This window comes from Oryza glaberrima, chromosome 4 (genome assembly GCF_000147395.1).
Source record: "Oryza glaberrima chromosome 4, OglaRS2, whole genome shotgun sequence".
Lineage (NCBI taxonomy): Eukaryota > Viridiplantae > Streptophyta > Magnoliopsida > Poales > Poaceae > Oryza > Oryza glaberrima.
In genome coordinates this window covers 13,173,522-13,200,284 of record NC_068329.1, presented here as the reverse complement: position 1 = coordinate 13,200,284, position 26,763 = coordinate 13,173,522, and the positions used below count along the sequence as shown (strand labels likewise).

At 39.9% G+C, this 26,763-nt stretch overlaps 2 protein-coding genes across 4 annotated transcripts in view; both read left to right on the top strand.

Annotated features, from left to right (window-relative positions):
- LOC127770074 (tau-cadinol synthase-like) overlaps positions 1 to 26,555 on the top strand; it is a 35,166-nt gene extending 8,611 nt beyond the window's left edge. The window contains exons 3-7 of the mRNA XM_052295742.1: positions 22,773 to 23,157; positions 23,688 to 23,912; positions 24,017 to 24,152; positions 24,285 to 24,536; positions 26,262 to 26,555. Of these exons, the coding sequence (XP_052151702.1) occupies positions 22,773 to 23,157; positions 23,688 to 23,912; positions 24,017 to 24,152; positions 24,285 to 24,536; positions 26,262 to 26,555 (1,292 nt within the window). The remainder of the gene's footprint in view (positions 1 to 22,772; positions 23,158 to 23,687; positions 23,913 to 24,016; positions 24,153 to 24,284; positions 24,537 to 26,261) is intronic.
- Positions 379 to 16,301, top strand: LOC127770075 (mitogen-activated protein kinase kinase kinase 1-like). 3 transcript variants are annotated; one of them, XM_052295745.1, is made up of 10 exons: positions 379 to 448; positions 6,569 to 6,840; positions 10,318 to 10,384; positions 10,500 to 10,562; positions 10,732 to 10,889; positions 11,057 to 11,132; positions 11,240 to 11,299; positions 11,681 to 11,788; positions 11,959 to 12,113; positions 15,634 to 16,301. In XM_052295745.1, exons 1-10 carry the CDS (start codon positions 446 to 448, stop codon positions 15,746 to 15,748), a joined length of 1,077 nt encoding a protein of 358 aa, XP_052151705.1. In that variant the 5' UTR covers positions 379 to 445; the 3' UTR covers positions 15,749 to 16,301. The 3 variants fall into 3 exon arrangements, with proteins under 3 accessions (XP_052151705.1, XP_052151703.1, XP_052151706.1); XM_052295743.1 differs by lacking the exon at positions 379 to 448 and having other exon boundaries at positions 6,010 to 6,840; XM_052295746.1 differs by lacking the exons at positions 379 to 448; positions 15,634 to 16,301 and adding an exon at positions 12,216 to 14,180 and having other exon boundaries at positions 6,012 to 6,840.
- Positions 26,556 to 26,763: the final 208 nt, after the last annotated feature.

Genomic DNA, 26,763 nt, shown 5'->3' with positions numbered 1-26,763 from the left:
ACACTACTCATTAATAATAATGTGATAATTGATGGTAATTAATTTAGCTCCTGGTTTGGAATGGTACATTCCTGGTTTGGAGATAGATCTGTGCAGCCGGGTATGGTTGTTCAGGATGGTTGGGCCTGATCAGCATGAGTGTGCTGTTCAGTGTTGATTAATATTGATGATTAATTACTCTACTGTTTTGCAATTCTTAAATGTTTGCTAAATGCTGCTTTTGCAAATGAGCCCTATATTATGCCATCCTTTGGTATCCTGTGCACTTGCATATTTGCTGTGTAGCTTGCTGAGTATGTCATATGCTCACGTTGCAATAATCAATCAAACCTCAGTTGAAGACAAGTTGCGAAGGAGAAGACGTTTGGCTTATACCCCAGATGAGCTGCCTGTGGGAGTGGAGCCGGAGCTTCGCTAGATTTTATTTTCCGCTGCAGTTTTCTTCATGGTGAGGACTAAGTGCTTCTTAAGTAAGTATTTATCGTTTTAGTTAATTTGATGAATCTGTATATTAAATTATCAGTTTGTGTACCTCGGCTGATTCCTGGACGTGGATTTTATGCACAAATAAGTTCGGAAATTACTAGTGAATTTCTGGGCGTGACACAACCTCATCCCTTCATTCCAGCATAATCTAAAGAACTCACAACCCCAAAGAGGATCAAAACCATCATCGTATTCTTCATAATGCTTCTCCTGCTGCTTGTCATATTTCCTTTGATATTTGTTTATAATCTTAGCCGAATTTACTTGAAAACCCTTTGCACGCACCCTATCGGCTATTTGACCAGCCGTATGCACCATATTAACAGGAAAAGGATTACCATCGACTTTCATCGGCTTTTTGGAATCATCAAACCTAATCTTTCCCCCCTCAATGGCAACCTGAATTTGCTGTCTAAAAACCTTGCAATCATTAGTGGAATGAGATCCAGAATTATGCCATTTGCAATATCTCTTTTTGCCTAATTCCTCAGCCAATGGGATTGTATGGCCAGCAAGAAGTTGAATTTGCTTCTCTCGGAGTAGTAGATCAAAGATCTTGTCAGCTTTCGTAATATCGAAGTCATACTTCTTCTCTTTTCCAGGACTTTTTACCCATTAGCATGGTATGACCTTTTTACTTCTCACCCATTCGGCTGCAGCTATTTCAGAATCGTCTTTCTTATCATCCGACCCATACATGTATGGACAAACATGATTAACCTTCTTAGAGCTTTTCCTGACTTCTACCGACCTATACTCATGCAAGGTTACCTTCTGTATCAGATGTGATAAGCTATCAAAGTCTTCAAACGAGAATTTCTCCCTGATTGGAGCAATCATACCCTAGAAGGCCAAATCGGCTAACTGAGCATCAGTTAAACTCAAGCTAAAGCATTTGTTCCTCATCTCCCTAAACCTCTGAATATACTCGTGCACGGGTTCATCATGCCGCTGCTTAATCGCTGTCAAGTCAGAAACTTCATCTCATGAACCCCAATGTAAAAGTAGCTATGGAATTGCTTCTCCAAATCGGCCCAACTATTGATCGACCCATATGGCAAAGAGGAAAACCAAGTAAAAGCCGATCCAGATAAAGATAACCTGAATAACCTAACTTTTAGAGCGTCTACCTGAATAACCTAATCTGATACTGATAATTCAAGTTGCCCCCCTGGTAATTATGAAGGTTCGGCTGAATATTACGTGCCAAATGCTTAGGAACAACTTGAGGAAGTATTGTGCCATCCGGCTGTATATGGTGAACCAAATGTTCTGGGACAACTTGATTTAAAAATTGTTGCACAGGCTGTCCACCAGGGGTTGCATACTCGGCCGATGCGCTTACTGACCCCGAGTGCTGAATCGGCTGAACGATTTGCTACCTCAACGGAGTCTGTTGGATCGGCTGCAGAAGTTGCTGCCTTGGTGGTGCTTGCTGAATCGGTTGTAGAGGCTGCTGCCTTGCCGGTGTTTGCTGAACTGGTTGCACGACCTGTTGCTGGATTGGTTGCACAGCCTACTGAATCGAGGGTGTCTGCTGAATCGGTTGTTGTTGTACTGGATCAACCGCATGTTGAGGCGGCAAAAACATGGCAGCAACCTGATCTTGAGTCAGCCGATTCACAACTTGTCCACTATGCTGTGGCTGATCTCTCATCAACAACCGGGGATTTACCAGCTGGCCTGGCGCCGACGTTGTCGAAGCAGGTAAGGGAGTCGATGCCGGCGCCGTCGGCTAAGCTGATGGTGCAATGGGAGGAACTGCCTGAGTAGATGGGTGAACATCGGTGATCAAAGATCGATAATTTAGGAAGACACCTCCTTGCAAATAAACTGGGCCCGCAGCCTGATGCTCAGCTATTGAACCATCGGCTATTGATTTCATCATGTTTGACAAGGTGTTAACTAACACCCCAGACTGATTGATCAAAGCATTGTGGACAGCGTAGTCAACTCGGTCTTGGAAATTGTTGAAAAAATCTTGTGCCACTTCACTATTCTGATTAAGATTTCCTCCTTGTGGCCCCTAAGCACCATCACCTTAAATTCCATGAACTCCTTGAGAATTGTCGCCTTGATCTCCTGAAGAGCCGTCGGTAGCACCCTTGATACTCGGTTGAGCCGAGCCGTCTGGAGCTTGTTTCTCTTCTCCATCTTTAGAAGAACCGGTCCCAGGATCACCAGCAACCACTTTTATTTTGTACTTCTGAACAAGTGTCACCTTGCGGGTCTGCATGAATGAGTTCAAGAACTGATCCCGTGCTTGCTGCAACGTTGCTTCAAACTCTTTCTTCTGCTCAGGCGTGAATTTTTCTGGATCGATCGGCATGACGTTGTCTCCAATGATATCAGTCAATCCAAACTTATGTGTCTTGTTTTTAGCGGAACCTGGGCAGATGGTGGTGGTGGTTGTTTTTCGGCCATGGGGAAGAATTGTTGGCTGACTTCTTAAGTGTCCCACTAGGCGTGCCAAAAGCGTGTTGACAGAAAACACGTGGCCTGGGAGATCTGCTTAACTCCAGTGCAGGTCCAAAGCTCGCCTTCGAATGTATGAGCGTGCCAGTTGATTTGATCCTGTAATCAACAAGAAATATAAGCAAAGAAACGGTGGTTAAATCTATAAATGATAGCCGATCGCCTAGGTGCCAATGACATATCATTTATCTTTGAGCCGATGTCATGTGTGTATCGATCGGCGATCATAATTACGTGACAAGAAACTAAATCTACTCGATCGGCTGTAGATATCAACAATATATAATCTTTATATCGATATATACTTAATCAAGTGATTGGGATAGATCGGTCACCATGCCGAGACAATATAAATCACTTAGATCGAAATATATATTAATAACAAGACTATATACATTTATAGCATAGCCGATCAAATAGATCTAGCATGTATCGGATAATACTCCGATACTACTTTATATTAAGATATTAAAGCAAGTAAAATACTCAAGCAGAAGCCTAATATACTTAGATGCGACAAGATCTTGATATAAAGGGCAGATTTAACATGTCAATGAAGCATATAGAGAAAATATAGTTAAATCAAATAAGATCGGCTGAAACTCTGATGCTACCCTAATCGGCAACTAGAAGGCAGGCTAGAGGTTGATATTCTAAACACGACTTAATAGATCAAACTCAACTGATGCAGCATTAAGTATGAAAAGAAGAACATATCTAGACAATCAAGCCGCTGGAAGTTTCATAGAGTGGTAGATATCTCATATAATCTAAACCAACATCGATATTTAACCTAATCGGCTGCCCTTTATTAGCAGATGTTAGCCGATTGTAGGTTAGATGGCGATATTGTTAGAGATTATGTAAGATATATGATAACTCGACGAATTACATAAACAAGATTAGAGTATCATAAAGATGGAAGCACTAATCTCGAGAATATAAGCCGTCATAACAAGTTTTACCTTTTGTTGAAGATCGAAACCGATGCAGCTCAACCCGAAAGCAAGAACTCGTCGAAACAAAACTAAAGCAAAAGGGTGGCGATGCGCCGAAATTGTATTGAACGTGTGCGTTAAAAGTTACATAGGGCTCGGGGGTCTATTTATACCCGAGAATTACAAGATATGCCCATACTGGACATGACTATTATCTCTAACAAACTCTAAGATACCATAAGTCTTTGCGGCCAGACTTCTGCCCACATTTATCTATAAGGAATTTACATAAAATATCCTAATTAATAGATACAATTGCCTTCCCAGGACTCTATCCGTACGTGACAATCATCTTGAAGCACATTAACTTGAACCCGATGTCGTACACAAGTCGTATTGTCAGAATCGGCTGAATCACTTAACCCAGTCTGACCAAGACTTAGCCGATCTTAATCGTAGCCGATCCGGACTCCAGCCGATTCTTACTCTGTTTCCACGACAATCCTTATCTTTGATTCCGCTTCGATCCCATCTTCCTCTCCGATGCTGATATTACCAAATTTGGTTGTTAACACTATTTAGCTCTCAACTTCCTTGAAATTGTTCTTGCAGGTCTTAGCCGATCTATTCTCTTTTGACATCAAGGACTACTTCGATGAGACAAAACAAGATACCACAAGCAAAGCCTTAGCCCCCTTATCCGATGATATGAAGAGAACTGTTGATGATATCTCTCATCGGCTGGAAGCATCATCACTAGACAGTTTGGTGGTAGACTGTGGGCTGATCAGGACTCGGCTTCATGAGGTTCAAGCTCTGATCCCAGATGAGCTAGCCGATGTCCTTACTCCAGCTGTCTATCTTGAGCAGCATCAATTCAAGCTGGAGAAGGCCAAGCTGAGACTAGCCGAGCGTCGGGAGCGCAAAGACATCGAGGCCACAATCCAGGCTAATCGGCAACTTGTTCATGAAGAAAAGGCCAAGCTTGATCAATTATCTGAGGGCCCGATCAAATCCAATATTGATCGACTTGAAGCTCGCAAGATTGAACTCTTGGCACAACTTCAAGAATGCAACACCGAGCTGGACATGGAACATAAAAAGCTAGCCGATCTCCCACAAGCTATCAAAGAACAGAAGGCAAGACTAAAATCGGCTATCAAGAATGTCGCGGATATGACCAAGTCCCTAAAAGTCATCCCTGGAACCGATGCTCAAGATGCCCAATCCATCGAAGAAGTAGAGCAAATTAGGCAAAGAGCTATATCGGCTATCCAACGATACTTGTTTCAGTGACATTCTGTAATAAGGCTTAGCACATTTTGTAATCGGCTAAGATGATTCTGTAACTAGTCTTGACAAACCTTGTGCCGATTAATATAACTCCATGCTTTTTGCTTAAAAATTTTCCAAATTTGCAACTTGTGAATATATGTGCCCCCTAATTTTGCAATGACGAAGGCATTGATAAAATTAAAAAATTGAACTAAGGGCGATATACCAATATCGGCCATTGTACATCGGTAAAATACAACCGATTACAGTTTAAAAACAACTAAGGGCGACATAATAATATCGGCCATCTCAAGACGATGCGAATACATGAGACGATGGATTACACTAGCCGTGAGGGCGAGGTTAGTTGTTAGGTATCCTTGAATTATGAATAGAAGAAGCGCCGTCCTTGTTATTGAGTATGTTGTCCTTTGTCCTTGCATCATATATGGGTGTTCGCTTAGATGATGCAAGCATGTCGGCTAGACCGCCCATCTATTTGTCTTCAGAATCCCAACTTATCATTGTATTGAATTTTGCAATTCAGATTGTTTTTGTCCGTCCTCGAATCCAGAGCGCAGCCACCATCACCCGGAGCGTGGTAATTTGGCACACCGCCACCCGCGCTCAGCGGCGCGCCAGCGCCCCGCAGCAGCGGGCGACAGCTAGGGGCATCGAGCAGCGGGCGACGGGCCGACAGCTAGGGTGGCTAGGGGCGACGGCTGGGGGCACCAGTTAGGGCAGCTGCGGGCGACGGCTAGGGCGGCTGCAGGTGATGGCTAGGGGCGCCGGCGGTGGGCTGCGTCAGGGCGGCGACCGGCATCGAGGCGGCGACTGGCGACTTGGCGAGATGGCGATTTTTTTTCGATCTGGATGCGGTGCGGCGCAATGAGGGGAGACGGAGGGGGAAGAGAACGGCGATTTAGAGTTAAGGGAGAAAATCGCGTCAAACTTTTTTTTGGCCGAAATATTTGACCGGACCTCACTTACAATCGGAACCCACCAAAATGTCCAAAATTTCCGAAATTTACAACCCTGTGGTGGGGAACTTGGCGAATGAGAAGGCTGGCCCAAATGCCGACCGCAACGATTCTGAGACCTGCAGGACAATCCAACAGCTCAAAAATAAACGATGTGTAAGTTTTGTAGTAAATAATTGCTGTAGTGGGTCGATATATTCTTTTTATGGAAACGCATGCACAGTAGAGGAAAAGTATTTTCTGAGTTCACGCGTCCCAAGCCAGATATCCAATCAAGGCTTTCATCGCTAGTCATCACTATCAGTCAGTCAACATTGGCAGATATCCAACTCCGCGTCCGTCCAGCTCTGCTTCCTACACAACCCCCTTCAGGACTCTCTCCCCGTCAGTCAAAACATGGCTGCCCTGGTGCAGATGGCCGTATTTCCTCCGGCGGCCGACGAGGAGGAGGAGGAGGAGGCGGTGGCGGTGTTGCTGTCCGGTGAGTTCTTCACGTGCTGGTCTTCGCTGTCGGAGTCGACGGATGATGAGACGACGAGGAGGACGACCACCGAGTCCATGTTCTACATCCCGACGAACGGGAGTAATGATGTTGGGAGGAGGAAGAGGAGGAGGGTCCGGTCCTGGAGTCGGGGGAGCTTCCTAGAACGTGGATCCTTCGGGATGGTGTTCGAGGGGATCACCAAGTAAGTAACAAGTCCTACTCATCTAATTAGAAGTAACTTTGGATCCATCATTTCTATTCCCTCCATTTCATCTGGTTACTTTCTGCTATGATGCTACCATCTAATTGTTTATTTAATTTTATCTAAGGGCCTGTTTGGCACAGCTCCAGCTTCACCCCTCCTAGAGTTAGAGCTCAGTCAAACAGTTTCAGCTTCACCAAAACTGGGAGTGGAGTTGGGTTGAGTTCTCTCATAAAATATACTAGAGCTGTGTAGCTGGGTTTAGGCAGCTCCACAACTCCACTCCAGACTCAACTCCTGGAGCAATATTTAGAAGTTGAAGCTGTACCAAACAGGCCCTAATTGTTTCCATCTATTTCTACTGCCATCTTAGTTGACAGCAGTAGAAACGTGAAGAGATGTAACTGTCAAAAAAAATATAGGCGTTGAGAGGTAACATCGTCATTTAGCATAAACTAAATCTAGCAGTTGTAAAGCTAAGTGAAACGCTCTTCCTCTCAATTACTGTCCTGGGGATCAGGTTATAATTTAACCTCGTTATTAAATATCGTTCCTCGGTATCATTAACGTGTTTGGATTTTCTATGATGTTTCTTTCCTGTTTGGTTTCAATAGTGATTTCGGGGCTGATTTTCTAACAGATACTCCGTGGAGCGAGATGCTCAGATCTGAGCGAGCGATTTTTTTCATAGCTTTTTACCATTCATAAGGATATACCACCAATTGCTAGCTACCAAGAGGTAAAAAAAAATCTAACAGTTGATTGGCAAGGCATAGGTACGATGGGGCTAACATTTTTCCTGTTCCATCTCAGCGCCAGGATTCGCCACTGACTCCACTCAGTGGCACCACCTACTCACCTAGCGCCTCGCTGTAATTCCCCATCATCCCTCCCCTTTTCGTGAGCGCATACATAAATTTGTCTTCCCAATGGATCGATCAGAGTCTGCAGTGTCTTGAATTCGTTATTGGTGCCGCTAGAAGCTTGTTTGGTTGGATATGGAATACATAACTATTGGGGAGCAAGAAGAGCATGCCGATGTTGGGCATTGACATCGTCCAACTCCAGCATCGGTGGCGTCCACGCTGTCTCGGAGCCGATGACCTAGGGATCTGTAGTGTCATCGCTGTCAATGGGTATCGGCGCCAATGGTGGCCGTCCGGATCCGCGTCTTGGAATCTATCCATAGCGGGGCTTTTGATTTCACCAAGCACGTGAACGATTTAGGCAGCGACCGGTAGGGCATCAGCACCAAATGCGGTGACAAGCTAGTATTAGGCCAGATTTGAGGCGTCCGAACTAATTTTCGATTTACAGCGGTGTCGATGTGTGCCTCCACCACGGATAAACCGATAGAAGCCAGAGTGTATATGTGAAAGTGTAGTTTTACCCTACAACTAACACACGAAGGCACGAGAGGTTTGCTTAGCTCTCGTACAATCGTACTGCAGGTCCTATCAATCGGGTTTAGAGTGTGCCACTTAGTTTGATCCTGTAACTTGGAACAGTGAATTAATCAAATAACTTAAATAATCAAATACCGATAAAGTTAGGGTCATTGGTTACTTGACCAATGGAATAGTGAATTAATCAAATAACGTAACTAAAATGCATAGCCATCGACTCGTACGGAAACTGAACAAAACCAATCATGAATATCTCTTTATTTAAAACAACCTTGATAGTTCGGACTAAACCATTGAAACTAATAAAGGATGGCCCTGTTTGTTTCAGCTTAAAATTATTATAATCTAGATTATTAAATCAGATTACTTTAAGCTGGATTATAATAAACTGACATAGAATAAGCTGCAAGTTGTTTGTTTCTTTGGATTATTAGAGGCATCTAAGGGTAGTGGGTCTTTAGCCACTCAATAATCTAGAAAAAGCTCATCCAGGGGAGATTATTAGAGTATACTAATCTGGTTTATAGATTACGATAATCTAGCATGATAATCTATTTGTTTGTTTCAGCTTACTCCTAATAATCTAAATTATAATAATCCTAAGCTGATTCAAACAGGACCTTAGGTATTGATTATACCGATGTGAACATAAGACGATGCCATATTTTCAAGATTATAAAAAATGACTCATTGGCTAGAATTAAACTCCAATGAAACGTTGTATAAAACATATCGGCTTTCAAGAATTAAACATATCTAGCCGATAGATCGGTCCTAAATAAGATAGTATTGGATTGAAGACAATAAGAAAAACTATCTAGCCGATAGATCTATACAAACGTGATGGATAACTCATCAGCTAAAACTCCGATAGAACTTTGAACAGAGCCTATCAAGCGTGAATAAGTCTATCTAACGAATAAAAGACTAGCAGATCGGACTTAACCAAGACAGTACAAGTTTGATGAAAGGCTTGATAGATCTATATTGAATCAAACTAGCAAAGCAATCAAATAAAGAGCCAATATATCAGATATATTGAATCAAATTAAGAAAGCAAAGAAATCAAAGAGTCGATATATCAGATAAGAAACAGTAGTAAAATGTGATTAGAATATCGGACTTAATCGAGAAAGTACTAATTAGGCCGATATAAGCGAAGTTGATGGAGCTTACTTTCTCGTTGGAGATCGAAACCGGTGCAGCCTAAACTCGATACTAAGAACTCATCAAAATTAAAGGGTAGCGATGCGCCAAAATTTGTATATTGATCTAGTTTGAGTCTGATTCAAACACAACTTGATCGGTTCAGGACTCTATACTTTTTTAGAAAAGGAAACTAACAAACTTGCCTTGATACGAAAACTAAAAACAAAATACTTCTAAGATTGGTTAAATATATCTGATACACTTTCCAACCATCCTTGCTAGAATCACAACTTCAACCCATCTCTTTGACTTGCTTTGCCTAACGGCATGCACCAAATTTTGCCGTTAACAGATACTACCTCCATCCCAAAATATTTGACGCCATTGACTTTTTTAAAAATATTTGACCGTTCATCTTATTCAAAAAATTTAAGTAATTGTTAATTCTTTTTCTATCATTTGATTTATTGTTAAATATATTTTTATGTATACATATAGTTTTACATATATCACAAAAGTTTTTGAATAAAACGAACGGTCAAACATGTTTAAAAAAGTCAACGGTGTCAAATATTTAGGGAAGGAGGGAGTATATTTTATTAGTATGGCTATTCTATGTTAGAAATGTTGCTATGTTTTAATATAATCTTCATAAAATCTAAAGAAATTTAATGAAGTCATCTTATAATATAAAATGGAGGGAGTAATTACTACTGATCAATCACTTTGTTGTAGTACTGATCTTTTTTAGTTTCAACTCTAATTAATACCTATAAAAAATCAAATTAATAAGTAACATATAAGTAATTTAATTTGCTTTTCTCTTTTATTACCCTGAGTGTTATTCTTCGAGAAAGAAAATAAACTTTGTATAGCTACCAATACAACCATGTTACACCTGACAAGTATTTTATCGTAACAGCGAAGTGTACTTAGATGATCAAGGGAGATACGACGATGCACAACAGTGTATTTTTCAGCTTCAGCAGGTTGGCTTCGCTAGATGCTTCTCTTGTTGATAATATATGGATTATATATATTTCTGTTGGTAATGGTGTATTTTCAGATCATAAAGCATCTAGTAATTTCTAATAATCTGCTCAGGAAATTGCACTCCTGAGTCGTCTGCAACACAATAACATGGTACAGTACTATGGTACAGACAAAGTAAGTTCCTGATCGATCTTGTGATCTTTGTTTTTACAGGATCTTGTGGTTCTTCATCTAACTATTTGTCGAAGTAATATGTGCTATTGTGTTGTATATAAATTCATAGGTTTTCTTATACATGTTTCTTTTAAGGTTAATATGATCATCCGTTGTGTGAAAACTGCAGGAGGACTCAAACCTTTACGTCTTCCTAGAACTAATGTCACAAGGCTCTCTTGCATCCTTGTACCAGAAATATCGCCTACGAAATTCTCATGTTTCGCGATATACAAAACAAATTCTTAATGGGTTGATTTACCTCCACGACAGAAACATTGTTCATCGGTAATATTCATACGTCTGTTTACACCATAGGCAATTTCAACCTGTAATTTTGTAACAAAAATGGGATTTCTTAATTCTAAATTGCTCACTAGATTTCTCAATTTGTCTTGCGCAGGAAAAAATATTAATTATATACTCATGTACTTCAATGTTCAAAATTCTTGTAGGGATGTGAAGTGTGGCAATATACTGGTGCATAGGAATGGATCTGTGAAACTTGCCGACTTTGGTCTTGCTAAGGAGGTCTCTGCTTTCTGCCTTGCAAAATCTGTATTTATGTTTGTGTTAGATCTTTCAGTTCTTTGTTATTGACTTTGTTCTACTCTTGATTTATTAGTTATCTCTTTCAGATAAACAAATTCAGCATGCTTAAATCATGCGAAGGAAGTGTTTATTGGATGGCACCCGAGGTATACCACCATGAATGATCGATGAGTTTTTTCTTAAAAAAAAGAAATAACAAAATGGACATGCTAAGATTTTGTCACCATAGCTTTCTCCCCCTCCTTCGATGTTTTTGTCCAGAAAAAAAAGTACTGAAATATTATCCTAAAAATGAGCGGCACATATACATTGTGGACTTGGGTGAAAGTGAAAGTCAGCTGGCACAATTTGGCCATGGATATATCCAACAATTTAATGTTAATAAACGCTAAGAACTGGCTAGCTAGTATTATATCAAATAGTAAAAACTGTCTATGATGGCAATGGTAGAGTTTTGTTCTCATGTACTGAAATTTACCAGTAGTACACCGTTTAATTCAGCTTAAATCTATACACTGAACATTCAGGTTGTCAATCCCAAGAGGACATATGGAACGGCAGCTGATATATGGAGTCTGGGTTGCACAGTCCTGGAGATGTTGACACGTCAACTGCCTTACCCTAATTTAGAATGGGTGAGTTATTCTTCATCAGGAAAATTGTTTTCCACTGTAGAATTAAATTATTTGTCAAAATTCGATAAATTGAATGTGTCCACTATGATCGAATATTCCATTTGAATTTTATCCTTCAATTCTTGTTCAATTAAATGTGTCCAACTATTGCTTCAATTGTTGTTTTGCAGGCACAAACTTTATTTAAGATCGGAAGGGGTGAATCACCAGCAATCCCAAAATATCTTTCAAAGGAGGCTCGTGATTTCATAAGCCAGTGTTTGAGACCAAATCCGGATGATAGACCTTCTGCATCCAAATTGTTGGACCATCCTTTCATGAATAGGTCAGTAAGGTCTATAATGTCTATAATGGCATCTTGAAGCTAAGAATCCTCAATAAGGTGCGATGACGACATCTCTTAGCTCTCAAATGTGTGCGGTTACAGATGTTGACTAGTGTATTATAACACGCATCTGTCGAGGAATATGCCACAGCCACAATACTATCGATGACCACACTTGCACCAAATGCCCTTCTAAAAGGCTGAGGCGATCAGTCGGACCGCGTAGAAATCTTCTCGTATAATCTCCTGTGGCATGTGGGGATCACTCGGAGCACGGAGGAATGCTGACCACTACATAAGCCATGTCTAGCTGAGGCGAGCAGCAAGCAGGGAGAGGCTTTTTAACTACAAAAACATCGGGGTGGGCCGCTAGTACTTAAACTAGGGTTGCTTCTTAGTGCTAATCTTGCGTTTGTAAGCAGTAAGTTGTAGCATGCCTTCCCTCATTCTCTCATTTCGGAAAGATTTGGCAGTATTTTCTTATGATGATGTGATCAAAAGAATACAAAACTTCAGTTTAAAAGATTGAGTGCGATTATTGTAGTCAAGGGTGAACCAAGTGCTTGCACGAAGAACTAAATCAATCAGAATGGAGACAAGGAAATCAGGAGAGGCAAAACTGAACTAAAAAGGAAAAGGGAACTTGAGCGACTATCATGAACGAAGTGAGCTAATTCCATCTGGTTGGATTTCTTAGGAGAGCGACAAAAGGTATTATAAAAATATAATCAGAGTACGATGAGAAAACGAAGCAGTGCACTTCTTAAAAAAAGGACAAACAATCTTCTACTAGGTGAGTTATGTATTCTGGAGTATTGATTTTCATAATAAAAAGTATAAAACAACAAAATAAAAGTTCAGTCAAGTCAACTTGTATATTACTTACTGCTAACTAGCACCAGAAATAAAATGCAAATTTAGCATAAATTGATTTCAACTTCTTGACTTTGTAAAATGTATTAAATTCTAGATTAACTCAATTTAATACACTAATGCAGATTATATTATTTGTTGTACATTGGCGTGATTCACACCAACACACATAATTTTTTTTAAAGATAGAACTTTCTTTCTCTAACCCTAACCAAAAAGTTAAGTGTTGTTTCCTCTGTTCCGATTGAACTCTTCAAAAAAGTTCAACATATAAAAGAAAAAATCAATCACTTGACAAACATATCTCCAAAAAATAATATTGATAAGCCCTAAGCTCCGATCAATACACTCAATGCTATGATTGGCCCATTCTTTCGGTGAGTTGAGATAAAACGATTTGGGAGAGAAGTTGTCGGCCCAATTACTATTGTTCAAGGCGTTGTTGTGTTGTGCCTTAGAGATCGATACGCCTTGCCATGGGTTGTTGAGATCTTCCCGGTGCAGATCAACCCTATTCCTATAAGCAAATCGAAGAAACAAAGCAAGAACAAGATAAAAACAATCTAAATTGTAAATAGGAATTAAAGATCACGATAAGGTTGGGCTCCGAAGACAAGTAATTAGACAGTCTAGCCAATACGCGCAAATACAAGGTCAAGTTGTAATGGCTAATTTTTAATCTAACAAAACCAAAAAAATTCGGAAGGGGAACCTAGCTATTTAAGGATGTGGGGGGGACGACTAAGGGGTTCCTAGGGTCATGCTCCACAAGTTTGGGGCGCACCCTAGGCCAGGGTCCCAGATGGAGATATAAGCCCACAGATTTATTATAGGTGATACAGTACATCATTTCTGCAATAGTGGCCAACTCAGATGGAATTTGGAGATGCAGCGATGGAAAGAGGACTTCAAGAGCTTTCCATCATGGGCCCAAAACGGAGCTCTTATGCACATTTGGTGACTGTTTGAAGTCACTGCTGTTGGACGTGGCCAAATTGGATTCGAAAACTTCTGCGGCTTGTTCTCCATGCCTTCCAGTTGACATATGGTGTGAATAATGGTTGTATCTATAGTAGGCATGGACACATCGTCCTCCCCTTCTTTAGAGGAAACCGTTCTCAGTTTTTCTATATGTTGTTGTTCATGTAGTGCAAGATCTTGCGCATAGAACTGTCTACATGAACACGAGCACAACAAACTTTTGTCATGCAATATCATGAATTCGTTTGCAAATAATATTAACGTCTAATGAAACGGTATACCTGGTAATGAGGATGCACAACATAGGATGTATATGCTACATTGAAACCACTATCTTTGCAGCGTATATCGCTCTCCTTCTTTATGAACAAAGTACTCAAATGGTGTAGTTGTAGCGGTGTATGGAAGCAATATTGAGCAATCTAGTAGCTCCCCTTCTTTAGAACCAACTTATTCTTTAAATTGAAATGAGAAACTCGAGATGACATGATTATACAAATAATATATCTCCCTAGCTTACTATTTTTTTTATGACTATACGATGTTCCAAAACTGAACATATGTAAACTTTATGCATCAAATATATTTCTATATCATTATATTCGCCAAAGACATGATAAATAGTATTAATTGGACATGGCAAATCAGACTTAGCTAATAAATTCACCTACAAATTATTGAGCACACAAAAGTCGTCAAATAGAATATAACTTAAAGTATTTAAAGAAGATAGCAATTCACATTCCTCAACTTCATTAGCAACGTGAACAACATGCTTAAAATCAGCATGCATGTAAGTGAAGCTTTATGACACAACTCTTCTTTACCACAAGGAACAACAAATAAATCAACTTGTCACAAAGGTATCTTAGTAATTGGTTCCTTTAATGGTTGCTCTACAATAGCATGAAAAGTGGACATGTGTTATCCATCTATAGTCCTGCCGGCGAGCTTGTCAATCCGTTAATTCATCAAATCTTGACAGGTCGCCTATCTACTAATCTCAAGCCGAAAGATAAATTAAAGGTCCACGTATTGCCCATGACATCATAGATAAATTCTGAATTTATATAAGAAGAAAAGTAAAAAAAATCTATAGTACGTATAACTAGAAAATCAGTGCACCAGTTGGCGCGCTAGAAATTTATAGCCCATGTACATTATTTATCGATCATCTTAAACATGGAAAATTTGTATAATATTACATGGCTTAGTTACTTTTTGAGTATATGGGATATTTCAATTTATGCATAAATCATATATTCAAAAGAATGTTTTACTGGATTTTAATTTTTATATGTTTGTCGAAATTTGAGATGGATCGAAATAGTAATTTATGATTTGTCAGTAATTATTTGGGTAGATTGTGTTGTTTAAGTTCATGAGTATAGGTGCATGTTAGGAAAAAGAATAGTAAGTGTGTTGTGTTAAATTGCAGTGATCTCATAAAACTTGTAAGTTTTACATATTCCTTAGAACCCAGTAGAAAATAAACATATAGAAAAAGTGGCTCATAAGAATGTAAAAACTTGAACCAATATTTTACATTATTTGTGTTATTATTTTTTTCTATATATATTGTTTTCTTATTTCCCTAAAATATATGATGTCAATGTAGTCATAGTACTCGCATCAATTTCAACTTAATTATAGTACCATGGACCAGGGACGACGACGACGACAATGGAGGAGGGCGCGGGATTCGTCCTACGAGATTCCCCGCCGCGGCGCGCAATGCGACGTATCAAAAAGAAGGCGGCGGAAACCAGCTCCTTCGATGATGACGGGCAGCAGCACCCTAGGCCGCAGGGCGAGGTGGGGGCGGCGGATCCCGGCGACTCGGTGAAGGAAGAGTCGTCGGAGCGAAGCGGTTGTGGGGGAGCGACCGAGGGAGGGGGCTGCAGTGGCGTCGATCGAGGAGTTGAGGAGGAGAGAGCGGAGGGGAGATGCGGAGGGAGCGACCGAGAGAGGGGCAAGACGCGTGCGCTGATGCGGAGGCATGTGGAGGGCGCGACGAGTGGTGGAGACGCGATGGTGCCGCGTCGAGATATAGAGGCGCAGCGGCGGAGTGAGGGTGTGGGGGAGATAGAGAGGGATTAGGGGCGGGGGGCCCTAATGGGTGATCGATCGCCAGGGCGATCGCCCAGCGATCAGATCCGTCCCGACTCCCCTCCTCCCTCTTATCCCCCTTCCTCCTCCCCTTCTTCTTTTCCTACTACAGTACACCAAATAAATTTTTTTAAAAAAACAAAAAGTTAGAAAAATATATGTACAGAAATACTATATATAAAAAAATTTGAATTCAAATTCAAATTTGAGTCGGCTATGTAAACTTTTGGCTTATAAACTTTGGGTCTATAAACTTTAGGTGTATAAATTTTAGATGTATAGAAATACTATATATAGAAAATATTTGAATTCAAATTCAAATTTGAATCAGATATAATTCAAATTCAAATTTGAATCAGGTATGTAAACTTTTGACTTATAAACTTTAGGTCTATAAACTTTAGGTATATAAACTTTAGATGCATAAAAATACTATATATAGAAAATATTTGAATTCAAATTCAAATTTGAATCGGATATAATTCAAATTAAAATTTAAAACGGGTATGTAAACTTTTGACTTATAAACTTTGGGTCATTAAACTTTAGGTGTATAAACTTTAGATGTATAGAAATACTATATATAAAAAACTTTGAATTCAAATTCAAATTTGAATCGGATATATAAACTTTTGACTTATAAAGTTTGGGTCTCTAAACTTTAGATGTGTAAACTTGATGTGTATAAACTTTAGGTGCATAAATTTACTAAAATAGGAAAGTAATGCGGTGCCAAAAAAGAAAACCAGGTGGAGGGAGGGGGGAGGGGGGGGGGAGGGGAGAGGGGATCTGATCGTTACCCGATGGGTCGGGCGATCGATCGCCCATTAGACGTTTCGGCCCTTTTTTTTTCTCGCCAACTATGGATCACGATGGGATACGGAGAAGCGTACGATTTCTCATGCCACGGTTAAGGTCACGTGCCTATGTTGGTTCGCGTGTTTATGTTGGCTTTACCATCACGCACTATGTATTTTCTAAGTAGTACAGATAATACAGAAAGCATTCATTTTTTATCAAAAATGATGGTAGATTTTGGTGAAAATAGAAATCCATGTTCTGTTCTAAATGAGGTTTTCTTTATAAAACATCAAAGAATAGAATAGTATAACCATTTGTCCCATCATAAAAAATAATGATGAATTTGAAATATCCAGAAAATTATTCTGGTATGATGGGCTATTCTTCTCGAGTAGACATATTGTATCCCTATTATATAACTCTGCACTGATGCTACGTGCAATTTTGGCAGAATAGACAGTTGTGTTTTGATCGTTATAATCAATAGAACTATTTTTATCGTTATAATCAATAGAGCGGTACACACCTCTTTTGGTATTGGGATCCACACCTCTTTTGGTATTGGTGAGCAAAATTTCACATGTTTCAGTATTGGTAAGAAGAATTCCATGTCTTATCCGTGAGATTTGGGATCAAGCTGTTGTGTTTAATCAACTTGAATTCATGGATTTGGTAAGAAGAATTCCACGTCTTGTCCGTGAGATTTGGGATCAAGCTGTTGTGTTTGAGCAACTCAAATTTATGGATGATCTGAGTATTCTCGTGATCATCTCAATGTTTTCCATACCGTGCTAAGAACACTTTGATATGCTTGGTTCTCTCAAATATCTCATTTCACAGCTAAATAATAAGAATAATAAAACTTGTAATTTTTTTATTATATAAAGCTAGAGATTGGGTAGCATATAAAGGGAGAGAACCGGAGATACACGCAATGTGTTTAGCTGCTTGATTTCCTGTGCTCATGAATGTCATGTGTTTCGATGGACACGCTCCATGTGACATGCATGACCGCAGGCTTGACATGAGAGATCAAACAGCCTCGATATGATAAGGAAAAGCTAGCTCGTTAGTTAGAATATTTCATCCAATTTCTTTAACTGAGTTAAGACATGAAGTTACACTGTAGTTTACAGAACTACCTTTCATAAGGATTACTATACTTACATAAACAGGGAACTACACGAAGTAAACAGGGACTCAGGGAGGCACTTTTATGTGCCATGGGACATTGTATGACAGCAAATTTAAATTATACACATCCGGCCCACTATACTATGATAGAAAGTCCCAAATTTAATTGTAGGATATCACACTTGGGCCACATTCAATTCTTTCTTCTCTACTGGCCCATACTTTCCATCCACTCCCTTGGTCTAACCCCCTCGACATCTTTTCATTCTCTCTTACAGGCCGGCCCACTTTTTCCAGACCAGCCCAGCTCGCTTTCCTCTCTGTTGGCCCATTTACACCGTTGCGCAGCCTAGTAGGCCCAACAGGCCCAAGGCCCAGCATGGCCGAACTCCTGGCCCTAACCAAACCATAGATGCTGCTGGCTCACTAGGCGAGGTGAAGCTTGGTAAGCTCTGATACGTATGAATAGACAAATTTCTTTTTCTAAATAAACATGACATATCTTTTTTTTTTACCAAACCATATGTCATGTTTAATTGTACAGTTTGTTCAAACCAAAATGTTTTTAATTATTCTCCGATTGTCATAGGCTATTGAACATATGGAGAAGATAGTATGATACGTACTGTGCGGTTTTAAGTGTTGATGAGCAGTGTTATGATCATCGGAAAATTTAACTAATTTGCTACTATTAAATTTGTGAAATCTCCCATATACCCCTCTCCTATTTGTTATTAGTATTACATTTAGTTACTGGAGAGAGAGAGAGATAAAACTTTTTATATCTCGCCACTTTCATCGACATGGCGTGCCAAGTGCCAACAAGAAGTCCTGCCAGTGCAAATGGGTGGTACGAAATGTCCATTTTACCCATGTGGTCCCCACAAGTCAGCTGCTCCCCACCATTCTTCTCTCAGCGATTTGTTCCTGAATCCTGCCTTGTCTGCTGTCGACGCTGATCAAAGGCTGTGTCGGATTCTCTCGGCCTCAAATCATCTCCTCTACACGCCTGCATGAGGGTGGGATGCATCGATCATGCATGACAATTCATGGTACACGTTGTCTTGACCTCGCCCTCGTGGGTCGTACGGGGGAGAAAGCAACGTTGATCAAATGGGAGATTGTGCGGAACATGTTGAAGGATGATCCACCTTAGATGACTTGTGACAAGTTTTTTTTTTCTTTTTTACAACCAATATCGGATGGAGCGATGATTCATTGAATAGAGTAAGAAAAAATTACAAGACTAGCATTTTGACAAGTAGTAATTATAAAACGAAAAGAAAAAAACACCACCAACGAAGAACCCCAGATAAGGCTAGCACTATAAACCGGCCGCTACTAAGGTGACATGCTCCCGCTAGACCAACAAAAAAGCTATAGCTGAAACGCCCGAAACCAAACCCAACAGCCTAACACCACGCTCAACTCTATCTACGCCTTTGGAATTGGAGGAGAAAGGGTTAGAGCAAAGGATCAAATTGCTCTTCCCCGTAAGACCCGTCAACATGACTATCTTGCATTAGTTAGGATACCGCCGCAAGAGGACAATCATATCTAGAGAGAGCACGTACAAGCTGTCTGAGAGAAGCTTAATTTGACAAGGGGGCTTCCTAGACGATGAGCACCGTCACCACCATTTGTCGAGGTCCCAAGGAGAACCAAGACATGTTTTTCACCCGACAACCCCACGAGAGGGAGAGAGACGGCTCCACAGCGCCCCAAGAGGTAAAATGGCACTAAAGCGCCATCGTTGTGGGCTTGGCAATGACAAGCTAAGTTTTGAACCGACCGCATGCACCTAGTCGATCCTTAGCTATTGCTCCATTGCCCACCACCGAACAACCCCGCTAGCATGAGGACATCACTTACCTGACACCCCCTGCCGGTCAGCTACAACATGCCTCTGTGGAACACCCGCCATGTCGAGCTCCCTACCGTTGCCCGCACCAACCTCCAGAGTCAGCCTCCCGCTGCTGCCGGCCGCACGTCTCGCATCGTGTCGGCCTACCCCCGCTGGCAGTCGCGCCGGCCTACAGCCGCCACCGACATGCACCAGGCTAGCTCTACTAGCCGTAGCCTCCCTACCGATTCACAACACGTCGTTCCACATATATGTTTGACCATTTATTTTATTAAGAAATTAATTAATTATTATTTATATATTTATAGTGGCTTGATTCATCATCAAATATTATTTAAGTACCACTTAAATATTTTTATTTATAAAAAAATTTAAATAAGAGAATGATTAAATGTTTGTTAAAATTAATGTCAATGGCATCCTATATTAAAAAAAAAAGAGAGGTAGTTTATATATATGATAGACACATAGTATATATTCTGTTTGTAACTTGCCTTACTTACCACGCTGCCGCTACCTACCCAGCATGAAAATGTCCTACGTGTCTCTATTGGAAATTTGGAATCTTTCTACTACTTGGAGGCAAACAAGTCTTAATACGCTGACTTTTAACTGGTCAAGAACAAATGAATCAGAATCTAACAAGGTTGCCGGCCCACACAGTAATGAATTAAAGAAGAGGGTACACATCCATGTACGAAACTGTCTGCTTTTTCATCACAGTCACGACTCATTCTAACATACAAAAACCAAAAATTCAAACCACGTGAATTGAAAACCAAAGCAACGTGTACTTGACTAACCTGCACTCTAATCATACTTGTCATTTCTGTGCTGACCTTCAGCTCGATCGCCCAATCCAGTTCCAACGTAGAATCTTCAAACCTTAATAAACAAACAAAGATTCAGTCACATATTCTACGTCTCAATCATGAAATCCAGTCTATATATCGATCAATACCGCAGAAGAAATGTACATATATATTTCTGCCAAATTTGAACATTATATATGTATACCACCTTACCTAGTCTATATATAGACTGGGTGTGTATATGTACGTACATCTTCTTCTCATTTCTAAGCTAGCGCAAAGCTATAGATGGATCACAGCCTAGCTAGTGCTTTCGGCATAAAGGCCGGCAAGATGATCATTTCGCACAAGCCACCTATTACCACATGTTGTTTTCCTATACATATGGTTTGGCACAAACCAGCTTTTCATGCTGGAAATATCGTAAGATCAGCAAGCAAGCACAAGCGTATACAATCTGTGTCTTGTCGTTCACATGCCCCAGCTTTAGCTCCAGCTCCTGCTCTAGCTGCCGTGGAAGCCGCGGCAAGTTTTGAGCCCTCGGTGTGGGGCGAGTTTTTTATCCACCATGAACCACAACCACTGCAGGCAAGTGTAAAAGCTATATAAAATCTAGCAGTAATCGATTATAATTCTTCGAAATAATGTCCAAATTTGATTACTTTTTTTTTTCTTAAAATCAAATGTAATTGGTAGTATACAATTATAAAAATTTTGATAATTTAGAGTATATATAATGATATCTGGTTGACCACTTGACCACCATGGCGTGTCATACGTGCAACATTGCATTGTACATTCCATTTTTGCAAATCTACAGAAGTATATTGGTAATTCCAATGTACGGAAGATTGAATTCCAGTCTTAAAAAAAAGCAAATTCATAGAATGAACTCAGTATAGGATAGTTGAAAACGTAGGGCATGCTAATTTGGTTGGTCAATTGAAGCCATGATGGTTCTTCTTCAAAATGGACGATTCTGCAGAGCGATTCAACCCTGGATGTCTCGCATTAGAAGGTTCCTATATACTCCCCCATTTTATATTATAAGATGTGTTAACCTTTTTTATAGTCAATTTTTTTTTAATCTTGACTATATGAATTTATAGGAAAACATGTGAACATTTTCAACACGAGACATACAGATAGACCATCAAATATATGATTGTTAGTAGGTTTAACAAAACTAATATGACGTTATAGATGTGGATAATTATTTTGAAACTTAACCAATATATTTTAGAAGGAAAAAAGTCAAAATATCTTATAGTATAAATGAAAAGTATTAATCAACCGACCGACTTAATTGCACGTTGCGGTTAAACCAGCTAGCAGGCCAGTCCAACCGCTCCACAATGAACCCAACAGCTTCGATATATAGTTCACTCTCCCCTAATCCAGCATTTTTTTTCCATACATTTAGGTTTCTTTCTTTCGCATCGTTCTTTGGTTACTGTGATATCATCGAAAATTTTATTACTTCTTTTCTCTACAATCCTTATTACTGACCAAACAATGCATGTAAGCAAGCAGATATCAGAGGAATGGATGAGAGAGAGAGCCAACAAATTGAAAGAAGATGTCCGCGGACTGTTTATTATGGCCTCAAATGACATCTTGGAGAGGATGAACTTAGTGGATACAATTCAACATCTAGGAATAGATCACCTCTTTCAAGAGGAGATTGACTCTGCACTAAAAGACATCCATGAAAATGATTTTGCTAGCTCTAAGCTGCATGAGGTTGCTCTTCGGTTTCGCTTGCTTAGAGAGCACGGATTTTGGGTGTCTCCAGGTATTTTTCTACCTATTTAATGAATTGTTAAGTTTCTTAGTATAATTGATCAATACGGTATGGCCATAAAAGGGCTTAAAAACCTGCACAGTTATATAATCTTGGCATGTTATAAAAATATGTAGTGTAAACTGTGTATATAGTGAAAACCTAGAAATAATCATAGAATAAAAAATGAATGTGTGTGATTTTTCCATGTCATTATGAGTAAAACTTTTATTCTACTGTATATTTTCCACGGCATGCCACAATAATCACATATATTAATTGTTCTCAAATCTAATGTGCAGATGTATTTAACAAATTCAAAGGTGATCATGGCACTTTCAATAAAGAATTATCATTAGCCGATGACCCAAGAGGCCTACTATCTTTATATAATGCAGCCCACCTGTTCATACATGGTGAGCCAGAACTCGAGGAAGCCATTTCTTTTGCAAGGCACCATCTCGAATCAATGAATCGGCATAATATTCTGAAGGCCCCTTTAGCTGATCAAGTCAGGCGTGCCCTTCACTTGCCATTGCCAAGGACACACAAAAGAGTGGAGATGGTATCATATATGTTTGAGTATGGCCGAGAGGATGGGCACAATCCCGTTATTCTTGAACTAGCAACGCTGGATTTTAACCTACTGCAGCGTGTTCACTTGAAAGAACTGAAGGAAATATCAAGGTACTAATATTAATTTGTTACGAGTATATCAACGGCTGGGTAATGAGAATTCATGTGGCCACAAAAAAAGGATCAAAATATGCCCTAAATTCAATATAAAATGATATTCTATCTATTTCATTATATTATAATATGTTTTAAATGCATTATCTTATTAACTTTTGGATAGGATGTTTAATTAATATCATTCATCTTATTGAAAAATTATGTAACTATGATTTATTTTGTTGCGACTTCTTTTATCAAGTACATGGAGCATGTCATATAATTTTCATAATTACACTAAATTTTCGAATAAGGAGAAATGTCAAATGCTATATGTCTAAAATTCAACATTACTCCATCATTCTATTAAAAACAAACGAAGTATATGTAAGAATGTGGAACTGATCAATGTACCATGCTAAATTTGCAGACTGTTTCAATTATGATAGTTGGTTTCACACACAATTTCCTAAATATATACCTGACGTTGCGCTATGTTGACGGTCTCAATGTATATACAAAATTGATATGATATTTTCTTTCAGGTGGTGGAAAGATGTTTCTGGATATATGGGTCTAAACCACATCCGAGACCGTGTGATCGAGTGCTACACCTGGTCCTACGCAGTGTACCATGAGGAAGAATTTTCGTTTGCACGGATGCTCTTTGCTAAGATAGTTGTGATAATTGCTCTATTAGATGACACATATGATGTCCATGGATATACCTCCATCCAGGAATGCCGGATGCTAAACGCAGCCATTCAAGGGTACGCTGGATATGTTTATATATGCATCAAATTAAGTCTTAATTATTAGCACGCTGACAATTAGTGCTTAGATGAATGCTGACTTTGATTTTAATATCGTTCAGATGGGATGACAGTGCTGTCTTGCTTGTACCCGAGTACCTGAGAAAGTTTTATGAATTTATCTTGAGCTGCTTTAGGGAGTTTGAGGATCAAGTGCCAAGCAATCAGAAGTACCTGATTGCCTTCAGCAAGACAGAGGTACATCTAGATCCATTAATAGATAATTAATAATATAATTTCTACACAATTTGCATTGTGGTTAAATATCGTTCCACAATTATCTTTTTTAATAATCGGCATTGCCCAAATTTTATATATTCATTCATACAGTTACAAAGGTTGTCAAGTTATTATCTGGAAGGAGCCGAATGGTCCCACCGGAAGCACATGCCCAGCTTCAGCGAGCAGGTGGCTCTGGCGACAATGACCACAGGAACACGGCCGCTAGCTGCTGGTTTAATGGTTGGCATGAGTGAGTCCATGACAACGAAACAAGCGTACGAGTGGGCTGTGAATAGCACCGACGCCATCATCTCATGCGGGAAAACTGGCCGTTTTATGAACGACATTGCCGGATTTAAGGTACATATAAGTACCGATTAATTAATTAATTAATTATCGATCAATGGATAAATTCATTGGCAGACCTATACATTTTTATCGATCAATGGATTTTTTTTTTTTTACTGTTGGGGCACAATAGTACTATTAATAACTCATATATATGTTTTTCTTAATTCGTATTTGTAAACAAGAATGATAATATTTTAACCCTAATTTTAGAAAATGTACTTTGTTTCTCACTGATTATATAAACATAAACATATATCTACATTAGTTTAAAGTAAAAGAATAAGTCAAAGAAGAAGTAACAATTATTTTGTATTGAAATTAAAGTTTCTTTTTTGTTATCCAAGTTTAGGTTAGAGGTCATGCATATTAGCCTAAGACGTACGTAAATTTCGGTGACCAATATATAAGAACAACCAGACAATTTACAAATAGGAAAAATATTTTTAACTAAGGGAAATGTCTAGATTATCCTACTAAATTATCGCGGTCACCTAAAATTGCCCTTAAATTCAAGTACTATATATTTTACACTCTCAACTATTCTAACCGGGTAAATAATCCCCTTAACTCAAGCTGGAGTGGTTTTGGTTTTTACATAGCGCATACGCATGGTAGCCTAGTTGGCAAAGTTTTATTTGAAATTTTTGTTGGGCCCTCCTATTAGATTTTCTCCCATTATCTTTTTCCCATCTTCCCCATGATTGTGAGTGACAACAACTCCCCCCATCTTCCTCTCTTGCACGGTCGAGACCTCAGTAGGTGACGATGACGACGCTGGTGCTCAGTTGTGACCTCGCCAGGCGACGATGATGCCACCGGCGGCTACCCTTTGTCCAGGTTGGGGCAATGGAGCTTCGTGAGTAGGAGAGCCTTGAGCTCGCATACATCTTTCATCGCCTTGAGCTCCATGCCAGTCGGCCATAACACTAAGCTCCGAGATTCGTAGTCAGACCCACCACCGCCCTAAGGTTTGCTGCCGCATTCTACACCTCTCCATGGGTGAGGTGAGGCTCCTTCGCCAGCCACATTCACTTCTAGCACCTCTACCCCACTAGCCACTGCCTCCAAACTCCCCAAGGCTAGCTCGAGCCCTGCCGCAGTACCCTCTCCAAGAGACCTCCCACAACATTGTTGGTTGTGTCCACCAACGCCTTAATCGAGCTCATCGCTTACTGCCCTCTCCAATGCTTCTTCGCCGCTGGTTGCCACCTCCAACATCCCTGGGAAGAGATCAATCTCCGCTGGGGTGCATGTACTCCCTGAAAGATATCTTCCGTTGCACCACTGAGAACGTCCTCCAACACCCTCACCAAGCGAGCCCGATGCCGATCACTGCCTCCTGCTCCCCTGAGCAAGAGAGATAGTGAAATAGAGAAGGATGAGATCAATGATATGTGGGCTCAATAATTATTATATTTTTTTCATATTGATTAGATTGCCAAGTTGGTGCCACGTGTGTTTGTTTCTCTCTGAATCCGCTCAGAACAGTGCAGTGGGTAGTTCGTCAAATATATGGTATTTGAATTCGGGAAGTAATTAGGACTGCCGTGATAGTTCATACGGTAATTTGGATGTTTTTATTATAACTAATAATTAGTACTCTCTCGGTTCGAAAATAAGAGCACTTCTCAAAATGTATAAAAATGCTTATATTTTATAAAGGGAGGTAGCATCTAATCTTATATGTAGTAATAAGTATATTGGCATCGAGTATGTGTGCTACATGGAATGCAGCTCGGGTCGCAGAACAAAGCTGACATGCCATGTTCGGTTGAGAGTTACATCAACGAGCACAAGGTCACAGCCGATGTCGCCATCGCCAAGATTAATGAATTGGTAGAAGATGAGTGGAAAACAACTAACCAGGCTCGCATTGACCACCGTGATGTGCTCCCTGTGGTGCAGCGCCTTATCAATATAACCATGGCCATTCCGTTGTATTACAGCGATGGAATTGATGGATTCACGTTCGGCGAGGGCATTCAGGAGGTTCTTGAGAAACTCTACGTCAAGCCCATTCCCTTATAGACACAAATTAATTTGTTGATGGAGCAATCCATCTCTGCCATATTGTGCCATATAATTTATATTCCTTTTTTTGTGTGTGATTCTATATTTTGTATTAACTCTCAAGGTTGGCACCGATGAAATCTCTTCATCACTGCAAGGACTTGAGATATTATCTATATGGACAAATAATTTTTGTTTTATGCTTCACAATGAACTCGATCTTGTG